Source organism: Mustela nigripes, chromosome 2 (assembly GCF_022355385.1).
Source record: "Mustela nigripes isolate SB6536 chromosome 2, MUSNIG.SB6536, whole genome shotgun sequence".
In the NCBI taxonomy this organism is placed as follows: Eukaryota; Metazoa; Chordata; class Mammalia; order Carnivora; family Mustelidae; genus Mustela; species Mustela nigripes.
Window position 1 is genome coordinate 61,965,610 of NC_081558.1, and position 22,717 is coordinate 61,988,326.

At 45.2% G+C, this 22,717-nt stretch overlaps 2 protein-coding genes across 7 annotated transcripts in view; both read right to left on the reverse strand.

Annotated features, from left to right (window-relative positions):
• Window positions 1-6,573, reverse strand: part of EXOG (exo/endonuclease G) — a 28,470-nt gene extending 21,897 nt beyond the window's left edge. The window contains exons 1-3 of one of the 2 annotated variants that reach the window (XM_059390532.1): window positions 6,509-6,573; window positions 4,346-4,495; window positions 957-1,096 (exon numbers count right to left, since the gene is read on the reverse strand). In XM_059390532.1, the coding sequence (XP_059246515.1) occupies window positions 957-1,096; window positions 4,346-4,349 (144 nt within the window). In that variant the 5' untranslated portion in view covers window positions 4,350-4,495; window positions 6,509-6,573. The other variant, XM_059390531.1, reaches the window with a different exon arrangement.
• A 4,991-nt stretch (window positions 6,574-11,564) lies between these two features.
• ACVR2B (activin A receptor type 2B) overlaps window positions 11,565-22,717 on the reverse strand; it is a 39,767-nt gene continuing 28,614 nt past the window's right edge. For 3 of the 5 annotated variants that reach the window (XM_059390535.1, XM_059390534.1, XM_059390537.1), the window contains 4 exons: window positions 22,140-22,254; window positions 21,285-21,423; window positions 21,061-21,191; window positions 19,332-19,616 (listed from right to left, as the gene is read on the reverse strand). In XM_059390535.1, coding sequence (XP_059246518.1) covers window positions 19,422-19,616; window positions 21,061-21,191; window positions 21,285-21,423; window positions 22,140-22,254 — 580 coding nt within the window. In that variant the 3' untranslated portion in view covers window positions 19,332-19,421. Of the gene's footprint in view, window positions 18,909-19,331; window positions 19,617-21,060; window positions 21,192-21,284; window positions 21,424-22,139; window positions 22,255-22,717 lie in introns of those variants that run through there. The other 2 variants (XR_009402428.1, XM_059390536.1) reach the window with 2 other exon arrangements.

Genomic DNA, 22,717 nt, shown 5'->3' on the forward strand with positions numbered 1-22,717 from the left:
CCACGAATGCTATCAATAAACTTCTCTTCAAGCAGTAGTTCTCAACCTTGAATGCACACTGGAATAACCCAGGGACCTTTAAAAAATATTGGTGCCTGGGTTCTACCCCCTAGAATTTCTGATTTAACTACTCCGGATTTGGGCATCGGGATTTTTTTTTAAACATCCCCAGGTGATTATAGTGAGTATCTAAGGTTAAAAACCACTATTTTTTTTTTTAAACCACTATCTTAATGACAATAATCACCAACAATTGATGCAATAAATGTCATAAAAGACATTTCTCTCCTTTTTTGGCAGAGAACTTAACCTAAGGAAAAGGAGGCTAGAACGACAATATGTGATTCATGACTGAACAGTGGATCAAAAGAAGCTGTAAAGATCACAACTGCAACAATGAGGCAAATCTGAGTATGAACTGTATGTTATTGTACAAATTTTCAAAAGTACATATACATACACACTTTTTGGTATGATACTCCTGTCATATATACAAATATCCTCATTCTTAGATGACACAATATCCTGAGCAATCCTGAACACCATGGACCGTGAAGTCTGCTTAAGATTCCTTCTCTCCCTCTGCCCTTCCCGCTCTCTTTAAAAAAAAAAAAAAAAAGTTTTTTTCAATTTTTCTGCAGTTAAAAATGTTTTTGCTATACTCTCAACTTTTCTACATATCTGAAATTTTTCAAAATATGAATGAATGAAATGAATAGCTCCTAAGAGCTCTCCGGTTCTCTTTTACATAGCATTTAGTTTTACTTTTTCAACCTGTTTAAGAAATTTCTCACTATCTGAGCAAACAAAGGAATTAAAGTCAGGAAGGAAATACAAAATACAAGTGCAGAAATTCTCAAATATTAAGGTTTGCCTCCTATATTTTTAATACCCAAGTCCCATGGTATACAGACATCCAGTCCCGTATTCTCATCCCACCCAAAAAATATGCCTACAGATGAAAATTTGTTATTTCCTGCTGGAGCCATGTGTCCTCGTGACCACCCACTCCCAACATAGTCTTCGTTGAAAGCACTGAAGGTTGGAGGAATGTTGGGATCAGGCTTGAATTTACAATGTTTTCTGTCAGCATCACCTGAAGAAAAACACACAAAATGGGTAAGTTATCATCAGTGGACAAATATCCCTTAAGATTCTCTAAGCAAGGCAAGCTGTTTCAGGCTGGCTACTACCTCTCTGAGCAGCTAGTATTTAGTGATTGCATACATGTCTCAAGTTCCTGGGATAGCTCAGATACCTCATCTGAATTTAGCAAGGACTAGTCTAGGAAAGAACGCTTTTCATATGGGGTAGCTATCTCATATACTTCTGTTCCTAGTCTCTGAAATTAAAGGCAAATAATCCCCCAGGTAGTATTTAAGTGAAATAATGACCAAATAGCTGAACTACATAAAAAGCTTACCTACTAAATAAATTCTTGCTTTAAAAAAAAAACAAAACCCTCACGTATTGTATTTTGTGCGACTATATTTGACAACTTTGTATGTACTGAAATAATGGATATATATATAGACACAAAACTATTTGTTCTGGGCAGAGAACATCCCCCCTAAAGGAGGGGGAGAATGTCTCTGGTATCTTGCTTGCTGCCTCTTAAGCCATGACAAAACAAACATTTAGGTTATGAGCTCAATCCAGAAATTACTGAAACAAAATATCTGTGTACCACATGGGAGAGAAAAAAAAAAAATCTCTTTTATTTATATTTTCCCACCTTAGAGGAGTTTGCCACACTAATCAGCAAACCCTAATACTGTATTTTCCACTGTCATTAGGCCAGATCTTGTTAAATTACAAAAATAACAGAGATAAATGGAACATATTCAGACTGCTACTCAATAACGTTTAAAATGGAGACCCATGAAGTTACCAATTCCAGTGTTATCTCATTCGGCCAGAAAAATTTTAAATGATCAGACCCCAAAACTCAGAATAGATTATTGGATACTGAGTTTTTCAGAACTACTTCATAAAGAAAAAAACAAAAAAAGAATTATTAGTAAGCTTCTCTTGCATCTCATGGCCACTGGAATCACTTCCTTACATGTCTGGTTGTCTTTGCCTGGTGCTTACCACCCTTGAAAATTCATCTGTGGGAATTTCCAAAGGCCTAGGATAAAGATGCCTTCCTTGAGATGGATGTAAATTTGTTTCTATCAGGTTACCTGGAGGAACTGCCAGTGGAGAACTGTGTTAAACCAAGATCAGGGCTTCCTTGCTTGATCTACACAGGATCCATGACTCGCAGCTGTTAAGTCTGCATGATAGCCAGCCTGTGGCCTCCACTTTTCTGGAACAAGCTTTTTATTTTCCTTTCGACCCTTTTCTGCTCAGTGCCAAGATAACCTTCCATATGGTCCCCTACAGTGAGCAGGCAGGTTAATTCAGCTTCCCCTGTCCTCCCCCAGGGCTCAGTCCTCTGGAGGTTCCAGGCTAATATGGGGAGGGTCCTGTAAAACAATCTACTCTGGGTGAGCCCTAAGTCTCCCTTTCAGTCTCCCTCACCCTACAAAGGTGGAATCAAAAGCAATGTATGTTGCTATGGTTTACCAAGACTGCCCTTATCTCTCTGGATTCTGGCTTTCCCCCAGATAGTGGCTTGGCAACTCACCACGATCATGCTAACTTTTTTTTTTTAAGTGATTTTTTTCCCCCTACATATCTCTTATTGTTTTTAGCAGACACTCAGTCTGCTAATAACATTTCTTGTTTTTAGCAGAGAGTCAGTCTGAGTAATCTAGTCTATCATTACTGAAAACAGAAGTCTCTTTAGATTAATATCCAGTAAATAATAAGTATACTGCTTCCTGTTTTCAAATAATATTATTTTACCTCCTCAAATTACACATTACAAAGTGAAATGTGGTACTTTTCTTATATGCCTTTCTAAAGAGCAGGATAAAATTAGTAAAGCCAAAATCCCTTACATCTTGGGAAAAGTTCTGCATTTAAAGGAGATTCACTGGCTTGAAACTATATCAAATGAGTTTCCCTTGATATACATTTATAATCAACTCTCAACTACTATGATAAAGTTTCCAACTACATCAGTCTCCTACTAGCAGCAAGCAAAGCCCAAGGCTCCTGCTATTCTGCTGGTGGTTTGACCCTAGGAAGGCACATACCCATTTAAACATCAGCATTTTAATATACATAAACAGAGTGTGTACTTAAAGCAAGGAGAAATAATGTGTGGGCCTTACAACAAATTAAAAGGCAAATAAAATATGAATAAAACAACTATGACAAAAGGTAATACCCTAACACATAGAGAACTCCCTAAATCAATTCAAAAAAAACAATATCCCAACTGAAAATGGTAAAAATAACTCACAAAGAAAGAATAATTCACAAAATATTAATCTTAAACTGGTATCCAATAAATGGAAATAAAATCACCTATTAAATTGGTAATGTTCATTATGAGTGGAAGACAGGACAAGTAGTTAACAGTGGATAGTATAAACTAGAATAATCTACACAGAAACCAATTTAACATTAAATATCAAGGTCTGGTCATCTTAACTACAGGAATCCACCAAGACATTAAAAAAAAATTTTTTTTTAAAAGCCATGAGCAGACTTACATGCCCACCTACCTCTTAAATCTCATTTCATATGTTCTCCCTTGCCCCAGCTACTCTGGCCTTTTAGTTCCCTAAAGGAACAAAATCTTCACACTGGGGCCTTCAAAGATGCACCTGTGCTTTTCTTTCTGTCTGGAATGCACCTGTCCACAATCCATGGGCCATTCCACTCCACTGTCTAGGTAACAGCATCTACCTCCAAGCCACTTTCTTGGAGAAACCTTGCTAATCAAAATCAGGTTCTCCTACATCAGTGCTCATCACATTCTTTACTCTTCCTTGTTTATACTAACCCAACCTACAATCACTTGTCCTTCAGAACAGTTATTACCAACAATAATTACACATTCATGATTATTTGATAGGCCAGTTCATTCCCCAACATTAACTCAAAGTGCCAAGAATGAGAGACCATATGCCCTGATCCCAAGGCTCAGCACAGTGCCAGACATGTGGCACTTTAAAAGTATTTGTGGAGATAATGCACGAATAGTGCTAGTTGTAGCAATACTGACAGAGCCTCCAACTCATATGTCAAGATACTGATCCTCTCAGCCCCTTAGAAAGCTGGGAAGGGTCTGGAGCTCACTGGAGACCAGGTAGTGCTTCATACAAACATCATCATTTTCTAAACGTGTTGTAATGTGAAAAAGGTTGAATCAATAATCCTCCTTGTTCTGGTACTTCCTCCTTGTTGGAAGTACCTTTCATTAATGCCTTTACTTCTAACCACCTACCCATTATCTTGCTTTTGGATATATGTTCAAGAACCCATCGAGGCACCCGCTTTGACTGGTCATAAGACAAGGCATGATTAGTGTAATGCCTAGTCTCTGTTCCAGTTAAAGGGACTCCATATTGTTCCAAGAGAGCCTTTTCTGCAGAACCTAAAAATGCAAAGGGGGGGGGAATAACAAATAATTAGTAATTCTTACTAGGAACAATAAGTTATAAGGGTGAGGGGTGAGACTTACACAGGACTGATTCAAAGGTCTAATCAACCAGATCTCATTTTGCAATTATTTCCAACGCAGAGAAAAGAGACAGTAGGCTTTGCCTATAATCAGTCCTATAGTTTTAACAAGATAAACTGAAGCTATCTCACTAACTTTTAAAGATTTTATTTATTTATTTGACAGACAGAGATCACAAGTAGGCAGAGAAGCAGGCAGAGAGAGAGGAGGAAGCAGGCTCCCTGCTGAGCAGAGAGCTTGACGCGTGGCTGGACCCCAGGACCCTGGGACCATGACTTGAGCCAAAGGCAGAGGCTTTAGCCCAGTGAACCACCCAGGCGCCCCCTCACTAACTTTTAAATAAGGACCTGATCTTACTGGTCTTTCACATCAAATGTCCAAATCTCTGCCCCTGTATACAAAAGCAGCAAAGGAAAAACAAGTCATTAGTAGCCACTGATATGATTTAATGGGGGAAAGCCTACTTCCTCATTACACCATAAGAGTTAGCATGGGGACAAAAACAGCCTTTTATAAACGTCTTAAAAGACTATCATCCATTGTTCTGGAACTGAAGCAGAGATGTGCACTGCAGCCAGATGGTGGTAAAACTTGTCTTATTTCTCCTACTGAGAGAAACTAAGCACACATTTAACAAGGACTCTGTTTCAAAATAACCCTCTCTTGATGCCTTCTCCAGGTCTTGGACCTACCAGAACAGCTCTCTTGATAAAATGCCAAGTACCACAAGGAGCAAGTTAAATCAGGTCAGGGAAAGTGTAAAAAATGAGCATGAGATCACTTTCACTGTTAAATATGAGGTACCCCTGGTAGCTTGAGGACTTCTACCTTTCGAAGAAGGGCTTGAAGGTGTGAAAATTAATAAAGGGAAACCTCAGGAAAGTGGACTCTGTTGCTAGAAGGGGAGGCTGGAAGGGGGAGCCATTCAACTCCATCTCAATTACAGGAAAACTGTCAATTACAGACCCTGACAGAAGAACTGTCAAGAGGAAAGAACCGTCAACTACAGGCCCCCAACAGGGAAAGCCTGACAGTGCAACCTCTACAAGAAGTTGACTGCCTATGCAACTCAGCCAATGAGAAATTCATCTCCCTGAACCGTGGCTTTTCTCCAATGGACCTTCCGAAACAACCCTCCCAAGTTCCTCCGTCTTCTCCGTAAAGTTCCTCTCCATTGGCTGCTGGACTTGCCTAGGGTTTTGCCATGGCTTGCCTGTTCTGGATTACTAATTCACTACTCTTCCGAAAGAAGCCCACTTTTCTGCTGATAAGATAGCCTGACAGATTTCTTCTTAGCGTTAATGCGGGCACCCTTCGTTTGAACGAAGACAAAACGAGGACAATTAACTAATCTGCTAAAACCAGGTGTTAATGTATTCACTCTTCCACGCTTACTGTCAACTAAGCACCAGGTGCTGGACTGTATATACATACGGTGGAGAACAAAACATAGTCCGAGCTGTTACGGAGCTAACGACCTAAAGGAGGTCACAGACATTAAAACGTACCTGTGGTAAGTTGCTTCGGGGGTAGAAGAGAAAATGATGATGAAGTATGCGAAAGAGGAAGGCGAGGCCTCCGGTGGAGCGGGGAGGCCGGATGGGAAGACTAGAAAGGCTGAAAACCCGAGACCCCCGGCTCGGGGCCCGCAAAGGGAAAAAAGCGCGGACAGAGGATTACGATTCATGCCGAAGGCAGGAATCCTGCCCAAAACCCGGGCCAGGGAAGAGGCCTACGGACTTACCGTCGGGCTCCCTCGCTGCCAACGCTGCCTCAGCGCCCTGACTCCGGAACAACTGCATGACCGTGAACCCGCCTCCCGCGGCGCCCACCACACCTCCCGCCACGAAGACACTCAAAAAGCGCCCAGAGCCTCTGAGGCGGGAAGCAAAACTTTTGGCAGCCATCTTATCCAGCGCACCTTACCTTTTGCAGTCGCGCGTGCGCACACCAGCTCTGACGCCTGAAAGCGAATCGCAACCGAGACACGCATGCGCAACCTGGAGTCGCCTGGCACCAAGCCTCTGTGGAGCCACAGGATGTGCAGAGCGCAGGCGCACACCCACCCCGCTGAGGGCCTCGGGAGCCCCCTGGTGACAAATCTGGAGGCACAGGTGAATCTCTAACAGCCTTCCCCCGCACCCTCCCCTGCACCCTCCCCCGCACTTTCCCCGCAGCGACCGGCCCACGGTCGCTCCATCCCTGGTCCCCTTGATCCGGTGGTGGGTGAGAGGCATAACGTCTTGAGGGCGCAGTTGTGTGTACCTTTAGTGCCTCTTGATAGGTGAATAAGCCATTTGCACATGGTTAGAGTAAGACCTCAGAGCCGCCATTCCAACTCAGGTCTGAGCCCAAAACGTATGCCATATTAGACGTCTTCATGACACCTGGCTTTGAAGTCGCAGTCTAGAAGTCCTAACTTCTAATTGCTTTGTACCTCCTTAGGAGTGTCTTGACAAGACAATACTCCATGGTGGCTTAGGACCCTCAATCAGAGTGCAGAGGTTTAGATGGCCGCTCACCCACTTTCCTCTTTGGGTGTGTTACTTCACTTTTCAGGGCTTTCTCCTCTTTTTTTAAATTGAGAATAATGGTAACGGTATCATATATGAAAAGTATACAATAAATATTATTTATACATTTATATAAATAATGTTACTATGATGAAGATGATTAGACCATAGGTTTCTTGTGAGGATTAAAGGTTACAACGTAAAGCATTTAGGGAAGGATCTGGCGCCATGTCGTTAAGTGCTCTGTAGTGTTAGCGATTTTTCCTTCGTCGTATTTTATCTTGATGGAATATAAATTTCGGACTGCTGAATGCCTGCTGACAGAGTAAAGGTATGTTTTAGGCACTCCCACCCAATGGATTTTGTTCCTTTTGCAGCACCCAGGTGGGCTTTAACAAGAGGGTTTTCTAACAGCCGGAAGTGTCAGTGTTGTTTTGATTGCTTCATGGGTCCACACCCCTACCCAGGAATACCTATTATAAAATCATTCTGTATAATCCCCTGTACCTCTGACCCTAACTGGTGGAACTAGGTCAACTGGAATCTTTCCAGGGACTGTGGATCTGGAAGTCTCTCTAGGTGGCAAAGCTGTGACATAGAAAACTCAGCACTATCTGTAGCTTTGTTTCCTGCTAAGTGGACAAAGGACCAGACGCATCTTGCACAGAGCAACAGTGGAGGAAGCTGAGACTTAAGTGAAGGGCTATTGCTGCAATGTTGTGATCCCAGCTGCCAAGGCTCCTGAAGCCCCTCCACAGCTTGCCTTTACTCAAAGTTTGGTTGCCCCAGGATCTTTCCAGTAAAACCCCCTTTTTGTTTAATGGTTTCTGTCATTTGCAACCAAGAGTCCCTATAAATACAACCAGACAACACTGGTACATCTGTAAGTTTCAATTTACAGAATTTACTAATACATTCATCACTTTAGATTTATTTCTCAAGGCCCTCCTAAATGCCGTGTGCTGTGTTAAACACCAGAATGAGATAAGTGGTAGGTGACTTTTCCTCATCCAGACCCATACTTGGACACAACAGTAAACCCCACACTTGGCCCCAAGATGTCAAGAACTGCAAGGGCTGCCTGACTTAGGGCAGGGTACCTCCCTCCCCAGTGAAGGAATTGAACCAGTAGTTTCTAAACTGTAATTGGCGGGGGTAGGCGTCCATAGTGTTCCACAGGGGCACGTGAGATTTAAGGGCAGGGATGGGAGGGCAGACTTAATGGCCCCTGAACCCTCTTCTACTTGCTCACTTGAGCAAGCCTGTTTTTCTAAAATCAGTTTCTTTCTTTGATGAACCAATTCCTTTGCTGAGGGAAAAGTGTGACCATAATGACTTCTCTGGTCCAACCTTCCAGCATTTCTAGTTCTGAGATCCTCTTTTAATGTTAGCCTTCCTTTCCTTCTCTGCACTTATCATTGGGGCACTCACTAACAAAAGGTGAACAGTCTAAATCTGAGAGAGCAAAATGGGCCATAAGCTGTGACCACTGGTTCCTAAATAAAGGGTCCCTTAGTCAAAAATCGTTCTCTAAGAGTTCCAAACAGGTTTGTTTAATTTTCATATTAAAGCATGAAGAAAAAGGCATTAACCGTACCAGAAGGATCCAAAGCTGGTATTTCTCCACTTGGCAGATAAAAGTCACAGGCCAAAAAAATCTGTTACTGCAGGAAGCAGTGACATCTGGGGCTTTCTGGTTTTGTTAGGCAGTAGAGACTCATTATTTCATTAACAGGGAACCATGTTTTCACCTAGTGAGGTTAAGTCAAGAATTCCTAAACATGAGACGGGGCTTTGTTGATTCAGATCTGGGGTGGTGCCCCATAAACTATTATTTTTTTATGGATGACCCTGATACTCAGCCATGCTTAGAAATGACAGAGCCTGTATTCTGCAGTAGTCCTGAATAAAACTTATTTTCCAGGATTCTCTACTCCACTTACAAAAATACTACTCAGGGGGCGCCTGGGTGGCTCAAGGGGGTTAAGCCTCTGCCTTCGGCTCAGGTCATGATCTCAGGGTCCTGGGATCATGCCCTTTGTAGCTCTCTGCTCAGCAGGGAGCCTGTTTCCCCCACCCCCACTGCCTGTCTGTCTGCCTACTTGTGATCTCTGTCTCTGTGTCAAATAAATAAATAAAATCTTTAAAAAAAAATATTACTCAGGGTTGTCTGCAAAGTATAGGACTGGGGGTCGGGGAGGGAGGTGCAAAAATCTTGGAGATTTGGAAAATATACCCCCACCCTGCAGGAACTTACCCCAAGTTCCAGGACAGTCCATTTAGGAGAAACCCCATATTTCCAACTAGGTCCTGAGCTTCTGAAGGGAAGAAATAAAGGCCTGTGCTGAGCTCCAGTACCACAGAACCATGGTGGACTAGGCACTCAACCACTAACAACTCATGTGTACAAAGCAGGAACTCACAGGGGTGTTTGAGAGTTCAGCCCTGTAAGTGAGAGAGCACCACTGTATTGATTTCTAATTCCCATGAAAAGAAACTTCAATCCCCCACCATGTGATTAAGAGAGACACAGGGTAGTTTTATTATTATTTTATTTTCATATACAAAAAGATAAAACTTGAAATAGCTCTAGATTTTTCCTCCTATTCTGTTGGGGTGTGGCTGCTTCTTCACACAGGGGGAAAAAAAACTACATTCACATCGGTTTCTTTGAGGACCCAGTGCAGAGTTCAGGCAGCAAAACCCCAACTTAGCAGATCTAATTTCAAACTTGACACTCATTTCTAAAATTACCACAGTAAAAAGGAACAAAGATCCACTGCAAATGAATGAACTATGATACAATGTTCTTTCCAAAATGTCTTCATTTTGCAACTGTAATTACATGGATGTCTGCTTTAGGCCATTTTAGATGTGTGCATGTATATAATATATATAAGTGTGTGTGTGTGTGTGTGTGTGAGATAAATCAGTACACTTCAAATCCAGACAGGGTAACAGCAACTCTGTGTGTGTGTGCGTGTGTGTGTGTGTGTGTATTTTTAACATGATACTTTAGTATAACTTTTGTTAATTCAGTAGTACAAGCTATTTCTGTTCTACAAAATTTTTATTTTATAGCTACAAGGGTGAAAAGCGACCTATTACATTTACATCTCACATATCCTGGTATACAAACAGTACTTACTGAATTTGAGCCAAAAACCAGAAGTCTTTATTTTTAGCACTTGAAGAGCTTCCTCACTTCTACAGCCTTAAGTCATAATACTAGTCACATTTCCAGAGTTTGTAATTACTCATTGCTTTAAACCGCATGAAACAGGTGAATCCAAACTTTTAATTACAATTGTTATATACAAGTTAGATAACACAGCTCAGTAAGACTTCACTATCCATCCTAAACCCGACACACACATTCTCCACTAAGTTAGACAAGCCTTAGGGGTTTCCTTCTTTTCCTTAAACGTAATGTACAAATTTAGAAGTAGCTGGTAAAACTGATACATAAAGATGGCAAATGAGAGGTGACATTTTCTGTTGGTTCCAAAATTGGTCCTGCAAATTTTGTATTCTGCTGTGTTCTTTAACTGTGTGTCTGTTACATGGAGAAGCTCTTCACAAGAATTGACATCAAACTCAATGTGTAAGTTAAATTTACAGTACTGTAAAGTTACTCAGATTTAAGGACAAATGTGGGAAAATATTAACAGGTGAAAAATTCGGCCTTTTGACGCTACCATTAAGATCATGTCAAATTCATAAGCAGATTCTTTTGTACAGTTGAAAAATGGCATTGTGTGGATTTGTGGCATGGAACTGAAATCTACAAGTATGCTTCTATTCTGCGGTAACCCTCACCCTCAGTTCGTAAGTACCACTCAATTTTCTTTGCATTTTTACAGAATTCTAGAAAAAAGTGGGGGGGGGGGGAGCTGCTGGCATTTTAACAATCCCTCCAACTCACAGGAGGTCTTAATACTTCCAGATGAGGTCTCCTAAGAATCTCTATATGATCACTGGCTCTCAGACAGCCTTTGACAGTGACTTGGACACTTTCCAAATCAAAACCCCAGTGTTGCCTAATATTTCCTACTCTCATCTCTGTCGTTGTTGGTAACATTTGAATGAGCGCATTTTTCCCTTAATGGAGAAATTATTTGGCTAAACATACACTTAGCTTGTGGCAGTGCTCTGAGAAAACCCCACTTGGGCTAAAGCACTTGTAGGGACTGCAGTCAACAGTCCACTGATCAGGGCAGAGATCAAACACTTTAAGGGCTGACCAGAACCCACTGGGAACACACTGACCTTAGCATCCCATGGTCAGCAGGACAGCCCAGGCAGGCAGCCTATGCTCATACGGCTGAGTTACCACTTTCAATCTTGGTCTGCCATCTATGCCCCAGAGACAAAAATTCAGATGTGGTGACTGCTGGTTAATTAAACTTTTTGAATTGGTAAAAAAGGCTCTTTAAAAATATATATATATATTTATTTAAAATACATCAAAATGACAAATAGCCATATCCCACAAGGCCTAATTTCACAGCGACATATGCTACAGACATCCCAAAATGCACAGTGGTGAATGGTGGGTTTTTTTAATCCTGCCATTTAAAGGAATGTTCTACATTTGAGTTTTAATGACTGGAAATGTATTACAAAGAGCTCGTCTTTGGAACTAATTTGTGTGCAAGACCAGCCAATTGAATCACTTTACCTATTCAGACACGTGAATACTGAAAATGGCAGAATTCAAAGAGGAGCCCAGGAAGCACCGTTCAGATGACACTCTAGACCCATCCCACCACAGTGCAATGAAGAGCTTGCCAGAAGCCCCTTTTTCAGTCCTTGGGAAGAGTTTAACTTTACAACAAGTGCGTGCCCATACTCGGCAGGGTTCCTACGTGTGTATGTTACAAGCCTGCAGTATCGAGAGGACCCAGATGGTGACACGGTTCAACATGAGGTCTGAGGTAACTGGTTCTTCAAATACCTGGAGCACAGAACTGCATCCAGAAATTACAGCTGGGAGAAAGGAAAAAGGTGGGGTTTCGGGCTAAAAGACCAGTAGAAAAGACCAGTAGAAAAAAAGCTTACAGCAGTTGCTTTTGAGGGGAGGCAGGTGACAAAAACAAAGGCACAACAGAATTACATTCCAAGACACGTGGCTGGAGAGCAGAGAAACGTTCTTACACAGGGAGCAGGGAAACTCACTAGACTTACACGGGTTAGATCCTGGACTGCTACTAGACCTGCTGAAACTAAATTTACTCAAAGTATAAAAGGGGTAAAGTGTAAAACTTCACTATGAACCAGACTGAATAAAAAGCACATCTGGCTTAAAACGACACATCAGGGATTCTCCTGACAAAACCATCCCAACCAGTGTACTTCTGGGTGCAGCAGCCTGGGTCAGGGGACAGGTCTTCAGCTGGGCCTCAGGACTGACAATGACGATACAGAGAATGAGCTTCATTATTCACCTTCCCTGTATCCCCACCCAAAAGGCTCACCCAAATAACCATCCACTCTCTACCCCAAAATAAAAAGGCTAACATGAAGACCGCCTCCCATCCCCTGGCGGCCATGCTGACCTTTGCAGGAAGAGCAGGAAGGGCTATGTGATGGCTGGAAGATGCTCTCTGGTATGGGGCTCTGAGTCTTCTCAGAGGGCTCCCAGTTGTGACTCACTACCTGAAAGCAGGGAGCTGCCCCCAAGCACTCTCACGTCCAAGAGGCCCTGACCAGAGCAGACACAAAGTGCCTGACAGCTCGCCATTTCACCTGATCACTGTGTCCACACACCCCCTCCTTTTCTGAATAATACATCAACCAGAAATTCTGTCCTGAAAACTGGAAAATTTGGTCCTAGATAATTCAGTTTTGTGGATTCCTCAAATCACCAATCTCTCAGTTCAAATGTTTATATAGCCTGAATCTTACTCATCCCAACCCGCCCCAATCCACACTCCCGCATAGTTTCTGTTTCTCAAAACACCCTCACACAACTACATCCTATGGCAGGAACTCACAAACTCATTTCTAACCTCAGAATCCTTTGTTCAGAAGAAATCTCAGGAGGAAGCACAAATGTAAAACACACCACAGGCTCTTCCTGCCGCTCCACAGCCCCTTGCCTCCCAATCTGCAGGGAGCGGAGCTGGAGCATCACTGTCCCACCCAGCCGCAAGTGGAGTTCTGGCCAAAGGAGACCCATAAGGGCCTGCAATCTGCCAGTGTATCACGAGAATCCATATGAGCACTAGGTAAAAGCTCCACACCACTCACACTCCAGTGTACACTGATCCTGAAAGGTAAAGCTCCTTACTCTGATTACAAAATCATTCTCATTCAAACTCACTAGACTTTATAAAAATAATCTGTGGTATAAAACAATCTCCACACTGTGCAGAAGAATCTGTCAGGTGATAAAACTAAATATATATGTAGAGCTATAGATTTTTTTAAAGTAAAATTTCAAGTGTCATATCTCTATTATAGAACCTATTCTTTTATTTACAATGCTACCTAACAACATTCCAATGCAAACGTGATTGGGAAAAACAGACAATGATCCCATGCCCAATCAACAGCAGAAATTCCCAGGACTCAAGACAGAACATATCCATTTGTTAAAACAAAACAAAAAAATAAAAATAAAAATAAAACCCATCCTCATCTGCCTAAAAAGCATTAGCTAATAATGGGTCATACTTTTCATAACTGTGAGCTCAAAAATGTAAACTTTGCAAATAAATGTAACACTTTCCTACAGATGCCCAGAGAGCCCATGTTTGAATAATCCATTGCATACACGCGTATGCCCGAGGGTATACTTCTCTGGAGTCCTGTGGTGGGTGTGCAGTGGCTCTCAGAATTGCATAGGCCCCGGACAGTCCAAAGATCCTCCCAGATAGGAACGGCAGCACAGGGCCCATCACCACACACTGGCATTTAGAGACTACGCATTTTAATTCATGAGGAAAAACCACTTGTATGATCTCTACAAGCTGCCATAGGAGCAAATAAAGGATCACTGGTTTTGGCACTACAGGGATACGTGGAGTACCACAATCAAAAAGTCCGGCTTCTTTCACACCCGGAAGATAAAGTCACAAAAATTTAAAAGCTTGATAAAACTTAAACAGTCATAAATCATTTAAATTCAAAATCTTGTCCAAACCAAAGTTTACAATGGACCCCAAATGAGTATAAAATAGAAATATTCAAAATATCCCTCTAGATAATTTGGACTTTTATTTGATGAGTTTATGGGTCTCTTGGACCCACTGTTCTTAAAATGTAGCTGAGTCAACTGAATTAATTTCCAAGGGGGGGCATTTTAAACTTCAATTTCTTTTTGCTACAAAACTAAATCATTACTTTAAAAAACTTGTCCAAGCCTTCTAAAGGTTTGGCATACATTCATAGGTGGACTGCTGGTTACAAATCAACTACCAGGAATCTTACTTAAATAACTATGCATATAACCCTGAATTCATGAAATCTAGACTGAGAAGATAAACAGTTCATCAACTGAATTACTGGGCCTGTTTCTTCACCTAAAACATTAATGTGAACACCTAGAAGCTACTGATTAATTTATTAGTTCAGCTTTTATAAACACCCATTAACTAAAGAATTCATGGCACCCAAATGAGGAGAAATAACTACCTTGTCTTCTTTCCCTTGTGGCTGCTCACCCTAGATGGGAGGTAGGGAGAGCAGATGAGCCAACTCACTGCACTTCTTAGAAAGCTGTGGTCTAGCGAGCCCCTGAAATATGAACCAGGCCTGGCCATATCGCCAAAGATAAACCCAACAGGCTACTGAAATAGCTGGGACTGACAATCAATCTGAGTTAGCTACAAAAAAATGCTCTCTAATTCAGATACCCATCTAGTGAGCCAAGTTCTGAGGAATGACACTTGGCTGTTCGACTTCTAGTACCAATTCCAAACAATGACACACATTTGCTTACCATATTGCTAAAAACCATCAAACCCTCGTATTACCGGTATGTGCTGGGAACTTTACATGGCACCCTAAAAAAGGGCAAAATTCCACTTGCAAGAGGGCCACCCAGTCCTCCCACTCCAGATGGAATAGCCGCCTCCCTACCCTCATGGCTTAGAGCATCGGTGCCATATGACAAGCTTTCTGAGCCACACACACATAGGTGCTGGGGTTGCCACCAAAGCAACACCACACACACAGTTCAAGCACTCAGTGCAGAGTGTCAGGGTAGCAGGAAGCAAGAAGGTGGCAACCGGAGAGAAAGGTGACAGACCAGAAAGGTGCTGGGTCACCTGCTTTGCTTTCTAAAGCATGACATGACAAGCCATGACAAGAAGACTGGCCTGGCCCCTAGGGTCAATGAAGAACTAGCTCGGTGGCCTATAGGAGAAATTCTGAACTGGGCTGAGAACAAGTGAGTGGGGGGCTCAAGCCACTTGAAGATGTTCAAAGCTAAACACGATCTCTCTTGTTCTGCACATATGCCCAAGTCCAGAGAGGAGGAATTCTGAATCAGGAGCAGCTGGCACACATGGGGAACCCCACCCCAGGCAGCCCTGATCCCCCTGGGCACCTACACCTAGAGAGCCATGTTGAACAATGAAGGACAAGCTGGGCCATGTTCAACGGTGAAGGCCAACGATGAGCCAATGATACTCAACCACTTCCCTTCACAGCCAGGTCTCCCTTCCTCCTAAGAACACTCCACCTACAGCCCTCACCCTGAGTAACTCACTCAAAGGACTCCTGGGAGGGACCAACAATCCCAGGAGAAAACCTGGCTGATGCAAGTCCCTAAGGACCATGTCCAGGGCCTCCGCTGGCCCATCAAGAGTTCCTTACAGGACAGTGTGACACAGTGGCCTCTGTACCACTCATTTCCTCCTTCTGTTGCTCATTTCTGTCTTTCTCTGGCTTGGGATGTCTTTCCAGTGATCATGGACGTTTTCAAACAGAACACATTCTCTCCCAAAGCCCAGCCCACAGCCAGATGCCTGTGTGGATGGAAGAACACCAGAAAGAAAGGAGCAAGGATCCTCGGCCACTTCCCTTTCCTGACTTGACTACCCTCTCACCCTAGGTGGGGCAGCATCCCCCACAGGCAGGCAAAATGATGTGTCAGATTCCTACAAGTCTTCCACAAGAGCTTGTGGGGGTGGGAGTGGGGGTGAGGAGTAGTTCTCTGAGCTCTCCAAAAGCAGACAATACATGAAATTTTTGTGGAAAAGAGCACAGACAGAGGCCCTATAACCCAAAAAAGCCCAAACCAGTGCTCTAAATGGTTCACTCCCCAAAGAATACATGACAGCACAGAGACACTTTATCTGAGGGAAAAGACCCACCCAGGCTCCCAGGGGCATGCCCTAGAAAAAGATTACCCACCTTTTTCTGCCATCAACAGCAGTCAAGGATACTGCCTGATGGGTGCACTTTACACCACAGCATAAGGGAAAGGCAGCCTGAAGCCCAAAGAACTCGTGCTCCCAGACTCCCCTTTCCCCAGCCACACCACACAGGAACCACCTCCAGACATTCTGGTGCCCAGGCCCCAAAGCCACCACGGCAGCTGAGCACAGGGTTGGCAAAGAGGGAGCTCACCCAGATAAAAGGCATGTAGGCCAACGGGAAGGCCTGCACTGTTGGTACTGATAGCTGACCAGCAAGGCCCACACCAAGGCCACAGCTCAACCCTCCACAGCCAGGCCAAACACGTCAAGCCAAAATTGTTACAACAATCAAGCCAAAAGAAAAATAACCCAGAGGAAATCTAAAACCAAATGGAGAGGCAGGGGTTTAGTGTTCCACACTGGGTAGGATGAGGGATCTGGTCATTCCTATGGTTAATCAGCTACATCTGTTAGTGGTTTATTTGTCGCTGAGGGTAAAAAGCAGAGACCAGAGAAGTAGAGATGCACTGCCTGAGGTGAAAGCTAAAGAAATTAGATATGGCACTTTTCAATAAATATTTTAAAGCTTCTTAAAGAAATAAGTGGAAAAGAAAAGCAACTGCTGTAAGGCCTGTTTTGCTGTTAAAAATTATTCCGAGGGAAGAAAAATACCACAGCACAAAATAGTTTAAAAAAAAAGAAGACAACACAGCTTACGAAACAAACAAACAACACACACACACACACACACACACACACACACACACAAACCTGTCCCTGTAACCACCCTAACCAGCTCAGAGCTTGACCCATGAAGCAAAAACACAGCACCCTGTGCCCAAACACAGAGAAAAAGGGACACAGCCAAGTGGCAGGTCCGACGCACATGGCATGCCACGTGGGGAGTGTGTGCGCTCAGACTGTGACTCCAGGGCACTCGCCACTCCGGACACACCACTCTATCACAGACTGTCCCAAGTCACGGTGTGGACTCACAGAGACACTACTGGCCTCCTCCACGACTGCTGCTGCTCAAAGAAAATCACCTCAAGCACACCTAAGGGCCACAGTCTAACCGAGTTCAAGTGGGGTTACCTGTCATTCTGAACACCGACCAAACACGCTGAGGGAAAGATCTGAACCTCCATTCAAGTCAAGAGGAGGCACCCCTCTCCCCTGCTCACCCAGGTCAACCTCTCCCCATTGCTCACCAACTCACCTACCCTCAAAATGAAAGAGATCCAGTTTTTAAATAAAAGTCTCAAGAAACCAGAGGGAAACACCTTCACAAACAAGAGTGATGAATGCCCAGATGGCCCAGACAGCCAATCTACAGTTGATGACAATTATTTACAAGGGGGCGTTATCAAACAAAAATGGTAGCACTCCCTAGAAGATTCACACTTTTTTTCTTTTTCTCTATTTCTTTTAAACTTTGTCATAAAAGCCAACTTACATTAAAATATACTTACTACAAGACAACACAACTAATAAAATATATAATAAAACTTACACAAGTAGAAAATTCTGAGGTATTTCTGGTTTGAGGTGGTCTGTGGTCGTGAAGTTTTAATTCTTTTACTTTTCAAAATTTAAACCTCGGAAGCCACATCGCAAAGCATGTGTGTATATGTGGATGTGTGTTTCGTTTTTAAAAAAATTTGCATGTTTCATAAATTAAAAAAATTCAAATGTTGAAACAGCAGCATAAGAACATTCACTGACTAGAGCAAGGTTATGGCATAAAAGAGAAACAGTTTTTAGAATATGCACCTCTTTGAGGAGTCTGGAGAAAGCCGTGTGCACGAGACACGTGAAGGGACAGCAGTGTCACCACACAAGGCAGAGCCAGCGCCGCAGGATGCTCTGATCTCCCAGGCAGGCCGCAGCGGCCCCGCCCAGGGAGCCCTCTTGCTCTGGCTGTGTAGGGCGCCCGGTGGGCATTTCCCTGACCTGTGCCAGGAGGAAGCAAAGTGTTTGAACTCTTTCCTCCGTTACAGATATTTACAGCATTGTCTTATGAAAAACACAGTCACTAAAACATGATGATTTCTACCCTTGCCTAACCTTAAAATGAGGGCAGAGAAAACATTCTGTCCAATGCCCAAGCCCAAGTCAGCGGGAAAAAACTGGTCAGGGCCAAAAGATAGTCAGAGCCACACCTGCCTTCAGACTTTCTCCAAACCCCTTCTCGCATTAATGCTCGGCCTCCACACGGTCCTTCCCCTCGATTCTTGGTTACCTGAGAAGTAGCCTCCTAACAAAGGATGTTGCTCCGAACGTGCCCGAGTCCAGTGTAGCTCTGTTCCAAACCCCATCCTCAGCTCTGTCCTCTCCTTCCAACTCTGGTCCAAACCATCCTCGTTGTCATCCCCGTTTTTCCTCGGTCAGGACAACACCCGTTAATCCGTGAAAGACACATCTGCTGTTTCTTAAACTCACTGTCTAGAAAGGGAGAAAAACAATAAGGGCGAGGGTGGGGGGGGCGAGGGCAGGGGGAAATTCCTCCTCTGAGGAAGGTGTGTTCTTAAAGTAACAGTCTTCAAAGGTTTCTCTAGGTAGAGTTTGCAGCATTGAGTTTCCTAAGACAGGAGATGGGTTTCTTTGTGTCACAGATTCTTAGACAACAAACAAAGAGAAAGCGGGAAAAATGAACCCCAAGGGACAGGAGGTGGCTGAGGCTCTTCAGCATGGCGCTGGTTCCGCATTCACAGCTCAGCACCTCAACGCCTGCTGACGCGTCCGCTGTTTGCGATACAGTAGAGCAGTGTGCTGGTAAAAACTGATCCAATCCAAAAAATAATATTAATAATAATAATTATAATAATTATAATAATAATAAAAAGTCAAGGTAAAATAGCAGCTGCATTTCATGTGTTTGTTGGTGTTACGGGATTTCCAAAACAAAACACAACTTTTTTTCCTTTCCTCTTCAGATCCACTCGTGTCCTGGGCTTATTAGATGCTCGACTCCTTAGGGGGCAGGTCCACATTGGTGACGGAGGTCACCAGGGAGACAAGACAGTCCGAGGTAGTGCCATTAACCGACCTCCGGATCAGGGACACCCGCTCCTCCACGCAGCCCGCAGACAGGCGAGCCTCTGCGTCGTGGTCCCAGCACTCCTCGATGGTCACGCAGAGCTGGGCCAGGCCCTGCACATTGGTGCAGAGAGGGAAACGGGAAAAGACAGCATGGTCAGTGGCCCTCAGCAGACAAGCATGGGGGACAGGTGAACTTGAGGATGTACCTGAGGATCAGGCAGAGCCCACTGGTCCCAACCCCAGCAGCCCGTCAGCTAGCAGAGGCCTAGGGGACCTTGCAGGAATCAGGACACCTTCCCTCCCAGCAGTTACCATCCTGAGCCTGCTGGCCTCCCTCCACAGCCTCAGCACAGGAAGGGGACAGGGCAGGTAATGCAGGCCACTCCGGGGGCAGACTCAGCTGCTTGCCTTGGGGCAGTGACATTCGAACATCTTACGTGAATCTCAGATCATGCAGGGGCCCACTGTGCACAGCTTCAGTTACAGTGGCGACCACAGGAGTGCTTCACCCCACCCATCCCACTCCCCACAACCCCCAGGGCCCCTCCCAAGAATCTGGGGCACATGGCCTGACAACCTCCACTGGCACACACACAGTGGAGCCAGGAATGGCCAATGCCCATATCCAAGGCATCTCTGGCCTACTCAGCACCAGACCACACCAAGATCTCTCTGCACCTTGCGCTCCTCATCAGGGAACTGGCCTGGCCGCCAGTTCTGCCCTGGAAGACTGAGAAGTCTGAGGCAGAAGGGACAGACTCTGGCCCAGCCTGTATGTCCCCGTGTCTCAGTTTTCTCCACCAGCAGTCCCAGATTCCAGAGAGCAGCACTGCAACTGAACTTGGCCCCTGATGGCATGTATGGGAGACTGCCAGCCTCCAGTGGCCCCAATGCTGTCCTGTATCTGAAAGAACCGGGAGGTGTACGGCAGGGAGAGCCTCAATGGAGCTGAAGGCAACTGGTAAACAGTTTTCATGCAGAGGTCTTTTGTATAATATCCCCACACTGGAGAGGACAAGATGCCACGCGGCTTGGTCCTTTGCCCAGAAAGAAAAGGAAGGCAGAGTACAGATAATATTTCATAAGAGGTAACCCATACTAAGCATTTATGTGATAGCTGTCCTGCCAAGTAATTTATAATTACCAGTTAAATGTATTACTACCCTGAGGAGACAAAGGCTCAGAGAAATACAGCAATCTGCCAGAAGCCACACAGCTATCGATGGGAAGATCCAGGACTCAAACCCAGACGTGTCAGGCCCAGGGCCAGTGGGCTCTCATCCACAAATGGTCTACAGAGAGGCCACATGGGCCCTGAAGGAACAGACCGACAGGCCCCATCACTCCAGGCCCAACTGCAGAGCCACCTCCCTGCCGAGCCAGAACCTCCCCAGACACACTCCTGATGGAAGGGAGACAATGCACTAAGTGGCCTCTGACCCACAGGAGAAGAGGAAACAGTCCTGCTGCCTGAGGCATCCTCGTCCTCCGTCCCACCTAGATGGGCCTCCCTCTCACCTGCCCTACACGGTCCCCTGCCACCCAGGCCGCTCACCGGGTGCTTCAACCAGTGATCCTTAATGGCAGGCCGCATCTTCTTGTGCACGACAACCTCTTGCAGCTCCTCCAGGGACGGGTGCTGGCCGATCTCTTCCTCGAAGGGCAGCATGTACTCATCCACAGGGCCTGGGGGGGAACAGAGAGCCCAGCAGGGTCATCCCAAGGGCTCGTGGCCCCTGAGCCCACAGCCCGGAAACTCGGGGCTGCCGCCTCACTCACCATCCGCAGCCTTGCAGCGGGACACAAGCTCCCACAGCACCAGCCCCATGGCGTACATGTCAATACGCAGGAAGGCATCTCTCTGGAAGTTGATGGCTCCCTCCAGCACCTCAGGGGCCATGTACCGCCGCGTGCCCACCTACACAAGGACAGGGCAGGGGGCCCATCATAACCACAGCACATGAGAGCCCCGCCCAAGCCCACTAGACGGGGCTAGGACGACAGCACTCAGAGGACACCGCTGGGGACGACAGCCCTTGCCTCACCACACTCGTGGGGAGCTCATGAGAGGTCACGGTACACGTACAACACCCCAAGGAGAACTGAAAAACACCACACACTCAACACGACAGGACTCTCACACGGAACTGCTACCTACTTCCTCGAAACACGAGCACTGCAAGGGGCTACCCACTTGGTGTGCATTTTCCTGAGACTAAGATCAAAAACAGAGGGGCTGAAAAATACTTAAAAATATTGACAACAATTGTTCTAAGAGGATTTCTTCAGGCTTAACTTTTAGGTACGTTTTCTAGGTTTCTGGTTTGGATTCTTAGTCGAGTTCCTTCTATATTATATTGCTTTACAATTCTGCTGAAAAGGAAAAGAGAGACTGAGGCTGCAAGGATGAGTACCGACCCCACTGGGAAAGCTGGGTCTGACTGACTGACCTTCAGGGCTGTGCTACCCTCCAGGGCTGGCCTGCCCCACAGGGAAGACGAGTGTTGCTTTTGGAGTTCCCGGACAGCTCTGAGCTCACAGCAACCCTTGCCCCTGTGTCTTCCCAGTTGGGCCCCAGAAGGGCAGTGTCCACCCCTGTGCCAGCCCCCCTCCTGCACCCCTGAGGCTCATTACCTGCCCATGAGTGTCCCCTGGAGGTTTTCCTGGCTCAAACCGAACAGCCAGACCAAAGTCAGCCAGCACGGCTGTGAGGTCACTCTTGAGCAATACATTCTTGCTTTTGAAGTCCCTGAGGAGACAAGTGGACTGAGATGAAGAGGAATACTATGCTTCCTGCTCCTGGCTTCCCACCTTGACCCTGAGATACTGGAGCCTGTGCCTTCCAGCCCCCAGAGACTCAGACCAGGCCATCGCACCCTATCTGGGAGCAGGGCCTACACCAGGGTGGGGTTCTATGAGTCTGCACAGGTGGGCTGCTTTGGGACACCCTTCCACCCCTCACCCCCCTCAATGTCAGAATCGCTCAATACATTTCTGCCACAGCTGTCAAAGCAACACTGAGCACAATGGCTGGGCAGACCCCATTCCAGTCCCCATAGTATCAAAGGCTAGCATCTGCGTTCTCGGAGGGGCCAAGGTCAGGCCTACTGGCCTGGATGAAGGCTTCTGGGGAAAAATGTCCACAAGCTGGGATGGGAGTGACACAAAGAATGAACCTGCCCGGGTTTCTGCACAAGCCCGAGGGGCTCGCG